The 16,904-nt window shown below is 38.6% G+C and overlaps 1 protein-coding gene across 1 annotated transcript in view; it reads right to left on the reverse strand.

The window, feature by feature from the left end:
- Positions 1–14,181: 14,181 nt before the first annotated feature.
- Positions 14,182–16,904, reverse strand: part of FAT4 (FAT atypical cadherin 4) — a 184,200-nt gene continuing 181,477 nt past the window's right edge. Inside the window, exon 18 of the mRNA XM_052654811.1 lies at positions 14,182–16,104. Within this exon, the coding sequence (XP_052510771.1) occupies positions 14,240–16,104 (1,865 nt within the window). The 3' untranslated portion in view covers positions 14,182–14,239. The remainder of the gene's footprint in view (positions 16,105–16,904) is intronic.

Consider the following 16,904-nt stretch of genomic DNA (forward strand, 5'->3'; position numbering starts at 1 on the left):
ATTGAATCTGGGTCTCCTGCATTGCAGGTGGATTCTTTACCATCTGAGCCACCAGGGAAGCCCTAAAACAATTATATTCCAATTTAAAAAATGTGACTTTGAGCAACTAAAAGTATAATTGAGAGTAACCAGACTGTTTTATCAAGAATGTTTAAGAGAGTTTAGAATAAGAAGCAAATCATCAGCCCAGGCTCTGTGTGATTTGAAGGCCTCTTCTCCTTACCCCTGGATGGAGCATCCTCTCACCCCTGGAATAACTTTGTTCATTGCCCACACTCTGTGTGAGATGATCTGCCTTCACCTGGTAAACATCTGTTCTGAACCTTAGCTTCAGTAGTTTCTGTGAAGGGGCCTTCCCTAATCACCCCTGTTTGTAGCTTTTTTAAAAACATCACAGCTTTTTAGAATTAAGAGAATGGTTGGTATATTTACTGAAAATTCATGGTTTTTAAATCCTTGTTTGAGAAGATGAGAATATTTCCTCAGGTCTCAAAAGTATCAAATTGGCAAAACTACTCAAGAAGCTTCGATTTAAAAAAAAAGTCTCAAGTGACTTTATTAAGTAAGGTGTGTGTGAACATGTGTCTGTATCGGTGAGCATTCACAAGATATTATATCTCAACTATTAGATATAATGCCATCTTTCACTTTATTAATCAATCTTATCTGTATGCTGATATTTTAAAACCAATTTTAATATTAGGGGAAATATTAAAGAAGTCTTCTTAGCTTCAGGTCATTTCAGTTCAGTTCAGTCACTCAGTCGTGTCCAACCCTTTGCAACCCCATGAATCACAGCACGCCAGGCCTCCCTGTCCATCACCAACTCCCGGAGTTCACTCAGACTCACATCCATCGAGTCAGTGATGCCACCCAGCCATCTCATCCTCAGTCGTCCCCTTCTCCTCCTGCCCCCAATTCCTCCCAGCATCAGAGTCTTTTCCAATGAGTCAACTCTTCGCATGAGGTGGCCAAAGTACTGGCATTTCAGCTTTAGCATCATTCCTTCCAAAGAAGTCCCAGGGCTGATCTCCTTCAGAATGGACTGGTTGTATCTCCTTGCAGTCCAAGGGACTCTCAAGAGTCTTCTCCAACACCAAGGTTCAAAAGCATCAATTCTTCGGCGCTCAGCTTTCTTCACAGTCCAACTCTCACATCCATACATGACCATAGGAAAAAGCATAGCCTTGACTAGACGGTCCTTAGTCAGCAAAATGTCTCTGCTTTTGAATATGCTATCTAGGATGGTCATAACTTTTCTTCCAAGGAGTAAGCGTCTTTTAATTTCATGGCTGCAGTCACCATCTGCAGTGATTTTGGAGCCCCCAAAAGTAAAGTCTGACACTGTTTCCATTGTTTCCCCATCTATTTCCCATGAAATGATGGGACCGGATGCCATGATCTTAGTTTTCTGAATGTTGAGCTTTAAGCCAACTTTTTCACTCTTCACTTTGACTTCCATCAAGAGGCTTTTTAGTCCCTCTTCACTTTCTGCCATAAGGGTGGTGTTATCTGCATTTCTGAGGTTATTGATATTTCTCCCAGCAATCTTGATTCCAGCTTGATGAAACCCAAAATTAATATTCTTGTACTTATATCTGAAATTGCTCCAAAATTACCCATTATCCTCAAAGGTAAAGGACTTTACTAAAACACATCAGGGTTCTGAGGTGGTGCTAGTGGAAAATAACCTGCCTGCCAAGGCAAGAGGTGTAAGACACAGAGGTTGGATCCCTAGGTCAAGAAGATCCCCTGGAGGAGGGCATGGCAACCCAGTCCAGTATTCTTCCCTGGAGAATTCCATGGACAGAAAAGCCTGGGAGGTTGTGGTACTTAGGGCTGCAAAGAGTCAGACATGACTGAAGTGATTCAGCATGCATGCAGAGCACATTATGAAAGCCAATACTTTAGACACTTCAAAAAATTTTTCTATGTTTGATACTGTAGACAATTTTTTTTTTACATCAGGTTGCCCCGTTCATTATTCTGCATATTGTCTTTGTTACAGAGTACTACCATTAATGTTATCGGCCTTTATTTTGTGTTAAGTCACTTCAGTGAAAGTGAAGTCGCTCAGTCGTGTCTGACTCTTCGCGACCCCATGGACTGCAGCCTACCAGGCTCCTCTGCCCATGGGATTTTCCAGGCAAGAGTACTGGAGTGGGGTGCCATTGCCTTCTCCGTTGGCCTTTACTAGTACTTATTAAATAAAGTGTAACTGATGTTGATAGGATTATAAAGTAAAATGAAGTTTTCTGGCTAATACTATAAAAATGCAGCAACGGGTTATCTAAAATGCTTTCAGAGTGTAATTCAGTGTATAATGATATATTTCTTGTTTTATGATATTAATGCTGATGATATTATTTATCTTTGACAACATTAGATTCTATTTTTCAAGTTATCTCATGATGATGACAGAGAAGGCAATGGCACCCCACTCCAGTACTCTTGCCTGGAAAACCCCATGGATGGAGGAGCCTGGTGGGCTACAATCCATGGGGTCACTAAGAGTCGGACACGATTGAGAGACTTCACTTTCACTTTTCACTTTCATGCATTGGAGGAGGAAATGGCAACCGACTCCAGTGTTCTTGCCTGGAGAATCCCAGGGACAGGGAGCCTGGTGGACTGCAGGCCATGGGGTCGCACAGAGTCAGACATGACTGAAGTGACTTAGTAGCAGCAGCAGCAGCAGCAGCAGCAGCATGATGATGAATGACCCTATAAAAATACTTTTGCCAGTTATTTCATGCAATACCTTTTAGGAGATATGCAATTTGCTAAAATGAAATTTTTTAAATGTAACATGAAATCATATTGAATACTCCAGAGGAAATTTACAGATGAAACAAAAACACATAGAGGTATTTTATTCAGTTTCTTAAGAATAATTAGAAAAAATATATGGTTGTAAAATCAAAAATGTCAGAAAAAAAAAACAAAACCATGAACCATTTGGTTATTTTTTTCTTCACAGTTTTGAATGTTTCCTTTCCACATAATGCAGTGAAAAATGGATCGTATGACAATTTGAATAGGGTCCAGAGAAATTAAAATGAAAAATTAAAAGCACTGGAATTGGAAGGCAAATGGAAGTTTGAGATAGCTAGACAACTAATCAGAGGTAGCTATTCAGTCATTTTACCCAAATTATACTTCAGCCTTATTTGCCATAAACTCAGCAAAACATGGTGAATCTAGATAACCTACTTTTTGCTGAGGATGGTTGACACCAAATTCTGTGAAAAAGTATAATCCTGAAACCAAATGAACCAGTTTCAAAATAAGCGGTAAAGGATAAGACAAAGCTGATAATGGTTAGTTCGAGCAAAAGCTTTCAAAGGCCAGGAATTTTAACTAAGTCTTACATAATTAGACACTGAAGAAACTGCTGAAAGATGTTAGCAAATTTCCTTAGTTCGAGAACTGGTGTTCTTAAAAACTCAGTTAGCCTATAATTGTGTTACTTTTGAAAATGCAGATCACCAAAGTTTAGAAGGTTATTTTTAAAACAATTTCATGATTTTTTTGATATGGACCATTTGTAAACTCTTTATTGAATATGTTACAATATTGTTTCTGTTTTATGTTCTGTTTATTTTGTTGCTTTTTTTGGCTGGGAGGCTGTGTGGGATCTTAGTTCCCTGACTAGGGATCTAACCTGTGTACCCTGTATTGGAGGGCAAAAGTCTTAACCACTGGACCAACAAGGAAGTCCCTAGAAGGTTATTAATGATATCAATTGTCCAAAAAAATGTATGTAAAGCACACCTGAGTACAAATGGAAATGTTTTTGGAAATATTGAAATAATTCTTTGAAAACAGAATTGGTTCTTTGAAAGGATAAATAAAATTGACAAACCATTAGCCAGACTCATCCAGAAACAAAGGGACAAAAATCAAATCAATAAAATTAGAAATGAAAATGGAGAGATAGCAACAGACAACACAGAAATACAAAGGATCATAAGAGACTACTATCAGCAATTACATGCCAATAAAATGGACAACGTGGAAAAAATGGACAAATTCTTAGAAAAATACAACTTTCCAAAACTGAACCAGGAAGAAATAGAAAATCTTAACAGACCCATCACAAGCACAGAAATTGAAACTGTAATCAGAAATCTTCCAGCAAACAAAAGCCCAGGTCCAGATGGCTTCACAGCTGACTTCTACCAAAAATTGAGAGAAGAGCTAACACCTATCCTACTCAAAATCTTCAGAAAAATTGCAGAGGAAGGGAAACTTCCAAACTCATTCTATGAGGCCACCATCACCCTAATACCAAAACCTGATAAAGATGCCACAAAAAAAGAAAACTACAGGCCAATATCACTGATGAACATAGATGCAAAAATCCTTAACAAAATTCTAACAATCGGAATCCAACAACACATTAAAAAGATCATACACCATGACCAAGTGGGCTTTATGCCAGGGATGCAAGGATTCTTCAATATCCGCAAATCAATCAGTGTAATTCACCACATTAACAAATTGAAAAATAAAAATCATATGATTATCTCAGTAGATGCAGAGAAAGCCTTTGACAAAATTCAACATCCATTTATGATAAAAACTCTCCAGAAAGCAGGAATAGAAGGAACATACCTCAACATAATAAAAGCTATATATGACAAACCCACAGCAAACATTATCCTCAGTGGTGAAAAATTGAAAGCATTTCCCCTAAAGTCAGGAACAAGACAAGGATGCCCACTTTCACTGCTACTATTCAACATAGTTCTGGAAGTTTTGGCCACAGCAATCAGAGCAGAAAAAGAAATAAAAGGAATCTAAATTGGAAAAGAAGAAGTAAAACTCTCACTGTTTGCAGATGACATGATCCTTTACATAGAAAACCCTAAAGACTGCATCAGAAAATTACTAGAGCTAATCAATGAATGTAGTAAAGTTGCAGGATATAAAATCAACACACAGAAATCCCTTGCATTCCTATACACTAATAATGAGAAGTAGAAAAAGAAATTAAAGAAACAATTCCATTCACTATTGCAATGAAAAGAATAAAATACTTAGGAATATACCCACCAAAAGAAACTAAAGACCTATATATAGAAAACTATAAAACACTGATGAAAGAAATCAAAGAGGACACTAATAGATGGAGAAATATACCATGTTCATGGATAGGAAGAATCAATATACTGAACATGAGTATACTACTCAAAGCAATCTACAGATTCAATGCAATCCCTATCAAGCTACCGGCGGTATTTTTCACAGAGCTAGAACAAATAATTTCACAATTTGTATGGAAATACAAAAAACCTCAAATAGCCAAAGCAATCTTGAGAAAGAAGAATGGAACTGGAGGAATCAACCTGCCTGACTTCAGGCTCTACTACAAAGCCACAGTCATCAAGACAGTATGGTACTGGCACAAAGACAGAAATATAGATCAATGAAACAAAATAGAAAGCCTAGAGATAAGTCCACACACCTATGGACACCTTATCTTCGACAAAGGAGGCAAGAATATACAATGGAGTAAAGACAATCTCTTTAACAAGTGGTGCTGGGAAAACTGGTCAATCACCTGTAAAAGAATGAAACTAGAACAGTTTCTAACACTACACACAAAAATAAACTCAAAATGGATTAAAGGTCTAAACCTAATACCAGAAACTATAAAACTCCTAGAGGAGAATATAGGCAAAACACTCTCTGACATAAATCACAGCAGGATCCTCTATGATCCACCTCACAGAATACTGGAAATAAAAGCAAAAATAAACAAATAGGATCTAATTAAAATTAAAAGCTTCTTCACAACAAAGGAAAATATAAGCAAGGTGAAAAGACAGCCTTCTGAATGGGAGAAGATAATAGCAAATGAAGCAACTGACAAATAACTAATCTCAAAAATATACAAGCAACTTATGCAGCTCAAGTCCAGAAAAATAAATGACCCAATCAAAAAATGGGCCAAAGAACTAAATAGACATTTCTCCAAAGAAGACATACAGATGGCTAACAAACACATGAAAAGATGCTCAACATCACTCATTATCAGAGAAATGCAAATCAAGACCACAATGAGGTACCATTTCACACCAGTCAGAATGGCTGTGATCCAAATGTCTACAAGCAATAAATGCTGGAGAGGATGTGGAGAAAAGGGAACCCTCTTACACTATTGGTGGGAATGCAAACTAATACAGCCACTATGAAAAACAGTGTGGAGATTCCTTAAAAAAAACTGGAAATAGAACTGCTTTATAACCCAGCAATCCCACTGCTGGGCATACACACTGAGGAAACAAGAACTGAAAGAGACACGTGTACCCCAATGTTCATTGCAGCACTGTTTATAATGGCCAGGACATGGAAACAACCTAGATGTCCATCAGCAGATGAATGGATAAGAAAGCTGTGGTACATATACACAATGGAGTATTACTCAGCCATTAAGAAGAATACATTTGAATCCGTTCTAATGAGGTGGATGAAACTGGAGCTGATTATACAGAGTGAAGTAAGCCAGAAAGAAAAACACCAATGCAGTATACTAATGCATATATATGGAATTTAGAAAGATAGTAATGATAACCCTGTATGTGAGACAGCAAAAGAGACACAGATGTATAGAACAGACTTTTGGACTCTGTGGGAGAGGGAGAGGGTGGAATGATCTGGGAGAATGGTATTGAAACATGTATACTATCATGTAAGAAACAAATCACCAGTCTATGTTCGATACAGGATGAAGGATGCTTGGGGCTGGTGCACTGGGATGACCCAGAGAGATGCTATGGGGAGGGAGGTGAGAGGGGGGTTCAGGATTGGGAACTCATGTACACCTGTGGCAGATTCACGTCAATGTATGGCTAAAACCAATACAGTATTGTAAAGTAAAAAAAAAAGAAAAGAAAATATAATAAAAAAGAAAAGAAAACAGAACTATGCAAATTTTAAAGTATTTTGGGAAAGGAGAGTAGAGTGACCAAAAATCACAAGCTTCTTGAAGGCAAAAGTCATCGTTATTCACCAATTTCTTCCCAGCACTTGGCATACAATACTGAACAAAGTTTTGAAAATATGCATTAGTAAGACCCACTTACTGACTAATTTATAGGGAGTAGTTATACTTTAATTTGAGGTCCCACAAATATCTATTTAGAAGGGCCCATTACATTCAGAGTGGCCAAGAACTATGCTTTAATTTGGATAAAAAGCTGCCTATAAATTATGGATAATTGACTTTGCCACTTCAAAATTTCTTGAACATTTTTTGGACTCATTCTGTTCTTCATCTGAAGCTGCATAAATTAAGGCAGCTTTAAATGTGAACGTACTTTTCCTGTCTTATAATACTGACAGTCCAAACCACTCTCTTGCATGAAACACTATTCTATAATTGCTATCTATAAAACTTAAAAGAAAAAAAGAGATTCTGGTTTTGATTCACTCTCCAGATCCATGTATCAGTGTGTGCAGCACGTGCAATCATAAGCCTTTTGCATCTGTTGGAAGAAATATGTTAAAGACATGAATGGTTTCCTGTTAGTAGAGATCATCAAATCAAGCTTCATGATGACAGTTCTCCCAAAGCCAAAGAGGGCAGCCATTTTTTTCATTCTCTGTTTACCCAAAGCCATGTTCCATAGAGAGTCCACCTTATCTTCTGACTTTCTGATGAACATTACCCCAGATTCAGTACATGACATCTTCAGACTCATAGCTCTAAAACAATTAACACATTTTTTGGAGTAGGCTATGCGGCACTTATTATCTTATACTGTTTCCTAAAGGGATATCTCCCTGGTGGCTCAGACGGTAAAGTGTCTGCCTACAATGCCAGAGACCAGGGTTCGATCCCTGGGTCAGGAAGATCCCCTGGAGAAGGAAATGGCAACCCACTCCAGTATTCTTGCCTAGAAAATCCCATGGACAGAGGAGCCTGGTAGGCTACAGTCCACGGGTCCACAAAGATTCGGACACAACTGAGCGACTTCACTTTCAAAGGGATATTTCCCTAAGTGTCTTACTTTTCAACATAGAAATCAAGCACTAATAGCTCTGCTCTCCATAGCATTCTGGTCTAAGACTGCAAATAGAGTAAGGAAAGGATGACTTCAGTGAGCAGACTGCTGTGGCAAAACAGAGCCTTATTTTGATCAACATCTGTACCACACACAATATGGTTTCAATTTGAAACAGGGAACTCATTGACGTTGCCAAAGAACTTTGTACATTGGTGGTTATTTTATTTGGGCTAGAATGGTACACAGATTAAGATTCCAACTTTCTGCCAGAAGACTATGATGACTGCACTTTGTACTCTGCAAACTGATTTGGGACTCTGGCAACATGATTCATAAACTAATAAAATTGTAAGTAACCAAATGGATCACATGGAAATTGTGTCCCTTTATACAGTGTGTTTTTAAATATTCTGTGGGTCTTTTCATTTTCATTATATATCTTCAGATATGGAGATTCTCTCACAAGTATTTCTACCTTGAATATATCACATGACATATGAGGACTTGATGAATCTGTCCATCCGTTCAGCATAATCTTTTAAGAAATACAAAGAGTCCTTAAGTTACCTGTATGATGCCAGTCACACATTTGTCACAATTGTCTATGTGAATTCTAACATAATTATGAGTATAACATATGTACATTGTACGTGTCATATGTACATAAAAAACTTCCAAGAATTTTTCTGATAAATGCCGAGAGTACCTCTTTATATCTTAATCCTGGTTCACTACACTCAACTTGGATCCTTATTAAGATTCTAACAAACTTTGAAAAATTTATTAATAATGTGAAGATGGAGGTTAACTGCCCTCATTATGATCAAAGACTCATTATAAGATATTTGGACAAGCTTTAGTTGCCTAAAATTTAGGCATAGATTTATTGTCCTGTCTTATAAATATCTCATTTGCCATTATTTCCCACCAATATAAATCTATCTCCTCCCACTTAAAATATTTTCCTCATAAATGATTCCCTTTGTAGAAACAGAAGTCAATTTTTAAAATTAAAATTTATACAGCCTTCTAATCAGTAAATATTACATACTTCAGATATATCAATGCCTCAGCAGGAAAGAAATAGGTTACTTTACTATTGTATGTCTTAATATGCTTCCTATTAATATGCCTACCAGTTTGAATTGGTCATGGAGGATCAGATGAATCAATCAGTGTTAGCACAGACATTTATCTCAATTAAAAACATCTCTCCTTTTGTCTTTTGCATCTTAGACATCAATGCAGAGTGAGCACATACTCACATTCACAGGGTTTGCTTCGCATTTAGAGATGTACTTATTTGGCAAGAGAATATACACAAATGAAGGTTTGCTTCAACAACCATTCTGTCTCTGGGCCTGTTCTGAATTATCATTCTTACTCTTTAGCCTCACATCCATTTGACCCTAAGGTTTCTGTGGTGCAGTCTTTGTTGATGTGTTGACAATGGTCTGGCCTCAGTGACTTGCTGGCTGTTCCTTGAACATGGAATGATCTCCTACTGGGGGATTCCCCATACCACTGCCTCTGCCTGCAACAGCATCACCCACACGTGTCCACAGCTTGTTTTTCTGCTTCACTGAGCACTCTGCTCAAATGTAACCTCCCCAGAAAGGCCCTCCCTGACCAACCCATTTAAAATAGCATGCCAGAATCCCTCGGTGATCCAGTGGTTAAGACTCCATGCTTTAACTGCTGAGGGCTGGGGGTTCAATCCCTGGTCAGGGAACTAAGATATCACAAGCCTCACAGCAGGGCCAAGTAAAATGAAATAGCATGCACACTGCCATGTCAACATCCAGCCCTTATGCTGCTTTAGTATTTGTCTCCTCTAGACATGACACTACATAATTATTGCTGTATTTGTCATTTATTGATGGGTTTCTAGCTCCATCTAATAGAATGTTATCTTTCATCATTATGTTCTTTGTCTAGTTTCTTTTTTGTTTCACCCCATGATCTAGAAGACTGCCTGACATGTAGAGAAAACTTAATATTGCTTGTGATTAAATGGATTCACCCAGGACATTGAACTTCTTTATATCTCTATTTCTTTGTTGACAGAGAATGCTGTACTTCATGGTCCTTGGTCTAACGTATATTTGTTTGCAGTTATTATCATAGATGCATAGGTCATGTTAGAATTGAATCACTGATATTCATCCATATGCATGAAAATTGTAAGCGCCAAAATTTATTAGAAACTAGTGCCTTTTGCCTTATTAATAGTAAATGAAAATACTGAATTAATGTATAATACTGATCTATAACTCTTGGACTGATAAACTATTAAAACTTCTGGATGGCTCAGTAGTGATAACCATATAAATTACTAATGATGTGACATTACACCCAAAATATCTTTAAGGAATACATACTAGATTAATCATAGACTTTAATATTTTATTTCACACTGAAAGCTCTAATAAATGTATGCCAAAAGACATTTCATTTCTAGGCTTATTTTTCCTAAAGGGAATGTAAATTTAGTCATCTTGGAATGTTAGTCCTTTTTAAATTGAATCTATGACATAAAATAATAAAAAAAGGGAAAAGTGCATTGCTGAATTATTGATTCAAAATTTAGCAATCATTTTCACATTTTACACATTAGTTTTATCATAATGTTGACTTCAAGTAAATAAAAAAGCATTTGCATGAACATAGTGATTCCTTAGATGGGTTTTCTGGAAGTAATAAAGTCACAGAGTGATATAGTTTGTTTTTTCTTATAAATAAAATATTTATAAAAACCATAGATTTCAGTAGTTTAAGTCAGTTAATCTCATCACCCTTCACGTGGGTAAAAATTTTAAGAGCAACATGGGAGACAGAAATTGTGTTCCAGTCCCTTCTGGTGCTGTTTTCCTCAAATGTCTTGAACATATCTGAACAAGTGATAGATGAAATCAGCTAATTTAGAGAGTTTTGGAAATGGTCTTGACAGTAATAGCAATGTTCTCCTTAAGAGCTGAGTGACTAGAGTCCTGCACAATGTCACCAATCTAAGCCTACAGATCTTGTAGCTGAGTAACCCCAAGCTGCCTTTCCTGGCAACAAGCCCACTAAGGTATTTTCTGTTTGCACCTGAAAGAAAGCAATGTTTTCTTTACAACAAACATGCAGGAAGAGCCCCAGAGAGTGACTATATTCTAGGCAATCCAATATACTCTTGCAGGGCTGGATTAACATTCTGAAGGCGTGGATTTATTGTGAAGCAGGTCACCACTAACGATTAATTTGTGAGGACTGGTACCTTGACAGGGCTTTCCAGGTGGCACTAGTGGTAAAGAACCTACCTGCCAAAGCAGGAGACAATAAGAGATGCGAGTTCAATCCCTGGCTCAGGAAGATCCCCTGGAAGAGGGCATGGCAACCCACTCTAGTATTCTTGCCTGGAGAATCCCATGGAGAGAGGAGCCTGGTGGGCTACAGTCCATGGGGTTGCAAAGAGTCAGACATAACTGAAGCAACTTAGCATGCATGCATGTTACCCTGTCAATTTGTCTTCAACCCCATTTCACTAGAATAATATTATGCCACTTCATTATTTCAGTAAGTATTCATTTGAGTGAAAATTTCATTTCATACATTTCTGATTTGTTTTGTAATACAGTGTAAGTATTGTTCTTGCTTCAATGGAGAACATTTAAAGAAGGATGAAAGACTAGAAATTTTCCAATAAAAATCCTGTTTTACGCAGAAACTGGGATTGATTAATCAAGGGAATAGTAATTCTCTATCTCACAAAGAATTCTTAGAGAATTAGAATAGAGAATCTTGGCAAAAGATTCCTCACCCTTAACTCTCAGCTATAATCATGTTTATCATTTTACTTTTAGCTCTGTTCTCAATTATAGAGTTTATATCCTTGAGGACATTGAGATGCTTCAGAGTTTCTTGGAAAAAAAAGATGCATCCTGTTTTGAGTTATGCAAAGCAATCAACATGTTCCCATATTTGGTGCATAAATTCATGATACTAAAATTCATAGGGAAATACTAAAATATGTTGGCTCATCCCAGGTGACAAAAAATTGCCCCAAATTAGATTAACATCTTACACTCAGTCCCTAAATCATGTTACATGAATATTATAATTTAGGTTATACTCACATTTTATTTTCTACTTGAAGGAAAAATAATCATCTCAACATTATTAAATAAGAAAATAATTCTGGTACATATATCAATCTGTTGTTATTAATAAAATATTTTATTTACTAAAGGCTTTTCCATATTTTATATACTAAAAACTTTCACAGATTGTTAATATTTCTATTCAGTAAGAGACAGCCAGTGGGAGAGGATAATATTCTCAGCAAATATTAGGTATGGGACAGGTATTTAATTACAAAAAGTTCTAAGATTGTGACATAATTTGCAGAAGTCCTGTTATTTCAGATACAGCTATTTATACACCCATGGGTTTGTTCTAGGCTCGTCTCTTCACCTGGATTGTTTCACTCTTGAGTGACTATGTGAAAATAGGGGTTTGTCTTGGCTAAGATACCATGTAAAATTTGTTTAGAATTTATGCAGCAGAGTGATCAATAAATTAAAGACAGGTATGCATAAGGAGAGTTTTCACTGTCATTCTTCCTAACCACCACTGGGTATAGAAAATTTGGAGTTGAATCCTTGGAGAAAATGAGACCCAGACATTTTTCCATAATTAGCTTTAATTCATTGCCTCTCCTATTATTATAAGCCTGGTTGAAAGCTGGCCTTTAGTGAACATGCTCTACTGGGAACTTCCAAGCATTTATTGCCAGAATGCTTAAACCAGGTTCATAATAAAGTCAGTTCCCTAAGACCCAACTTAGTCTAGACTCATTATGCTCTAGGGAAGTCCAAGAACTCTGACAGGTAGGAATGCACTAAAGCAACCTTAAAATATCTGTTCTGGCAATCATCCATATTCATGTTTTTAAAAAGAAAATGATGTTGCCCATATATCATTCAACTTGCCATACCCTATTGACAAGTGAAGACTTTTCTCAATTGGGCATGGAAAGAGTCTGGGGAAATGAAAAATGAAAATTACTCTATGAATGCAAAGTATTTTAAATAAATATTTTAATTCTATTGTTGGCATTTAAAAGTAGAAAGCATACAGTATGTTACAAATATCAAACTGTGAAAAATATGAATGTTACATAAGTAACAATGTAAAAAAAGTATTTTCTTACCTTCCCTGAAAGTAAGAAAAATATTCAGCATAGGAAAATATCAGTATCAAAAACACAGCTTCGGTGTAAAAAAAGAAAAGTTTTTACATGGTATTAAAAAAAAAAAAAAGGATCTACAAAATGACAGAAAGTAAGACTTGTTGAAATTTGACTTTACATAAATTATAAAAACTGGGTACTTGGGGTAAATGTTAAATGGTTGAAAACTAAGTCCAATTACAGGCTTTCTTTAGGTCAATTCTTTAAAATTTTCAAAGCATAGAATATTTTTCAATAAATAACTTTAAAAAATGTCTCTGAGAAGTGCTGCTAGGACCTCATTCCTTACAGGAGAGCGGCAGTGTCCTGGTGACAACATGCAGTCATTTTGTTCCAAGTGGAAGCCTGATGAAAGTCAGAAGACCAAAACTGTTTACAAAAATGTTTTAGAATTTTTAACAAAACTTTGTAAAAAATAAAGTGCTGAACAAAATGACTTAATTTTAGTACCCACTGTCATGAAAAACATTCAATTATTCAGACATTTCAGAGCAACATTGAATACAGAATCTATAATTCTGAAAAGTGTTAATACTTAGTCTTTCATTTAAGGATAGGAGGGCTCTTTCTACACTTTACAAAGATGGGTTAAACCTCAAGGATCTTGCAATGCAAAATATAACAATAATAATACAATGGAAACAATACACATACCCCACGGTGAAGCACGAGTTCATTTCAGCAACGGTATTCATTTCAAAAGTCACAAATCAAACACTGGTAAATAAGGAAAAAAACTTTCCAAATGCTGCATGCCACATAACTAGTTACAAAATACGATGCATGCAGGAAAAGAAATTTAACCAAGCATATTTAAATTAAAAGAGTTGTTTTGAGTCTGTTTCAGCAGCATTGTGGTTATTATTTTTAACTTTCCCTCCAACAACCAGTCCCTACTGGCCTCTTTTGCAAACGTGACCCACCCTAGTGGGCAACCTTACCATGGTCTGTTTCTTGTTTTTTATATTTTTATAATGCCAGTACACAGAGTTCACACATACTGTTCTGCCTCCCCATCTTTGGGGGATGGCTTAGTTGTCCCACCTTTGCCTTCTTCATTAGCTGCTGCTTTTTCTGGAAGAGATGCCAAATCTTTAAAAACATCTACATAGTGGCCGAAGCCAGGGCCCCAGTTCAAAAGGTTGTCCCAGTTGAAATTCCCTGCTTGCTGCCCAAGCTTCAAGGGCAGTGTGTTGTCAGCAACCCCCGGTGTTGCTGCCTGTGTGCTCACAGGTCCCCCCTCAGCCCTGCGGCCGTGATACCTTCTAGGCTTCAGTCTGGCTCCATAATTATCTTCATCATCTGCATCTGATTCATTGACTTGAGATAATTTGGGCATCCTGGAAGTATATACCATGGGCTTTTCCCTGTCATACTCCATCTCTGAGCAAGTGAAAGACTCGTGCGAGTCACTATCAGAAGAAGATTCTGGAGCCGGGATGCCATCCGCTGGATTCCGCGTTCTGGACAGGGGTCTTCTGCAGTCCTCTTCTGAAGAAGACCTCCCGTGATCTGCACTGCAGATACTTGGGTTTCTGGGGCGAGGCGTGTTGAGCCTCTCCACCTCTTCAATGGAGAGCCCTACTGGTGGAGAAGATTCCAGAGGGATCTGCCCAGTGGGCTGCTTCAGGCGACTCCCTGGTCTAGAGCCATGTGATGCCATGGCTTGAGGACTCTTGCTTCTCCTTCCCAGCCTCGTGGCATAGTTGAAAATGCCAGGCTGGCATGCGTCACCATGCATCTCCAAAGTATTTCCATCCCTCATAGGGAGATGCAATTCCCTGGCCGGGCTGTTCCTGTAGAAAGTGGAGGACTTGGAGAAAGGGGCTGGACTGTGTCGAGACAGAGGGTTGGGAGTCGGGCAAGCCGAGTGACTAAGGGAACTGGATCTCAGACCTTGACTGTAGGAAGGCTGGTACGTCAAGCTGCTGGCTCCCAAGGGCATGGGGGACTGCCTGGCAAAACCCAGGGGGCTATGCCTCTGGATGGAAAATTTCGGGGTGTGACTGCGGAACTGCTTGTAGTGTTGGATGATGTCGGCATCCGAAGGGGCGATGCTGCTGGCATTGTCGATGTCGTAATGCTCTATTTCCTGCTCAGGTGAAGCCAGAGGGGCACTGGGGATGGTTTCTGAGTTGTGGGGAAGATCGGTCTCATCATAGATGAGGTAGGGGTTTTCCCTCTCAATGATGTCTGGCTTCGGGTTCCCTTCAGGCTGTTTTCTCACGGTCATGTCCTCCCCATAGGGAGGGATGTTGTCGGGGTCATCGAAAGCAACATTCTCACTTCCCTTTTTCTTCTTCTCCTTCGGCTTCTTCTCCTCTTTGGGACTGTTGGCCTTCTTGCCCCTGCACTGATTACACAGGATCAGGCTCAAGACCAGGAGGGCCAGGACGGTGGCACAGCTGCCCACGATGGCGGGCACAGCCCACAGGGGCAGGGAGATCTCCTCGGGGCCTGGACTCAGGACACAGATGTGGCCTCCAGGGCTTCCAGCCTTGCACACCCTCCCCAGAGGACAGGAGACGCCAAGACAGGCCACCACCATCTCACATGTCCTCCCTGTGTGCGACTCCGGGCAGCTACAGGTGAAGCCGGAGTGCAGGCCTGGCTCACAGCTGCCCCCGTTCTGGCACGGGTGGGAGGCGCAGTCCCCAGGGGGCACGCACTTGTACGCGTACCACTGGTTGATGCACAGCAGGTCTCCCCAGCATGGGTTGCTGGCACAGATGTTCGGGCCGCGGCAGCCAATCTTCACAGAAGGATCCGTCTTAGAAATGGAGGCCAGGCTGTGTTTCCCACTGAAAGGAAGACTCTCGCCACCATACAGCACAGAAGCGATGCAGCCATCAAACCCTGCAGGGGCAAGAAGGAGCTGTAGGTGTTTTAGGGAAAACCAAATGCTTAAAAAGGCTCCATTCATCTGGCAAAGGGAAGCTTTGCAATCACATCATGAGAGTTGAGAAACCACAACCTCACAGCCATCTCCAGTTGTAAGGCAATAAATCTGTGCCTGTTAAAATGTAAGTTAGCAAGATGTGTAAGACTGCCATGGCCAAAAGGTGGAGCAGATTGATGGGATCCTGCTCTTTCTGAAGATTTACGAAGGGCTCAAACAGGCTGAGTTTTCGTTTATCTCTCCTTTCATTCAGTCATCTATTGATTTTATTTTTAGAGCTTATATACAAAGAATTACCTAAAAATCAATTTTAATTTAAAAATACTTAAAAAAAAAACCAAAATAGGCCAATAACTTCAATCATTAGCTTTTGCGGTTTTAATGCAGGTGATATTGCTCCCAAGGAGCTGAACATAAGTTCCTAAAGAACAAAAGAAAAATCTTAGCCATTACCATGGCTTGTGGGCTTCCAAAGGGCAGATATAGAATATACCTGTAGCATTAACATTTCATACAGTAGTGATGGCAGGGATTAGGAAACAAGGTCTAAAACAGCTCTTTAGGGGATGGTGATTTTTTAAAAAAATGTTTGAGAAAGACTTTATTAGACAAATATTTGTGTGCTAATACTGCTAACACTTCAGTCACAGAGTTCAAGAATATATCTTGCCACTAACAAAAGGGCGTGATTTACATCAGCTTATTTTCTTACAACATCCAAATGAATTAGCGTCCATATTCTAAAACAAGTTAAATA

This window comes from Budorcas taxicolor, chromosome 17, assembly GCF_023091745.1.
Source record: "Budorcas taxicolor isolate Tak-1 chromosome 17, Takin1.1, whole genome shotgun sequence".
In the NCBI taxonomy this organism is placed as follows: Eukaryota; Metazoa; Chordata; class Mammalia; order Artiodactyla; family Bovidae; genus Budorcas; species Budorcas taxicolor.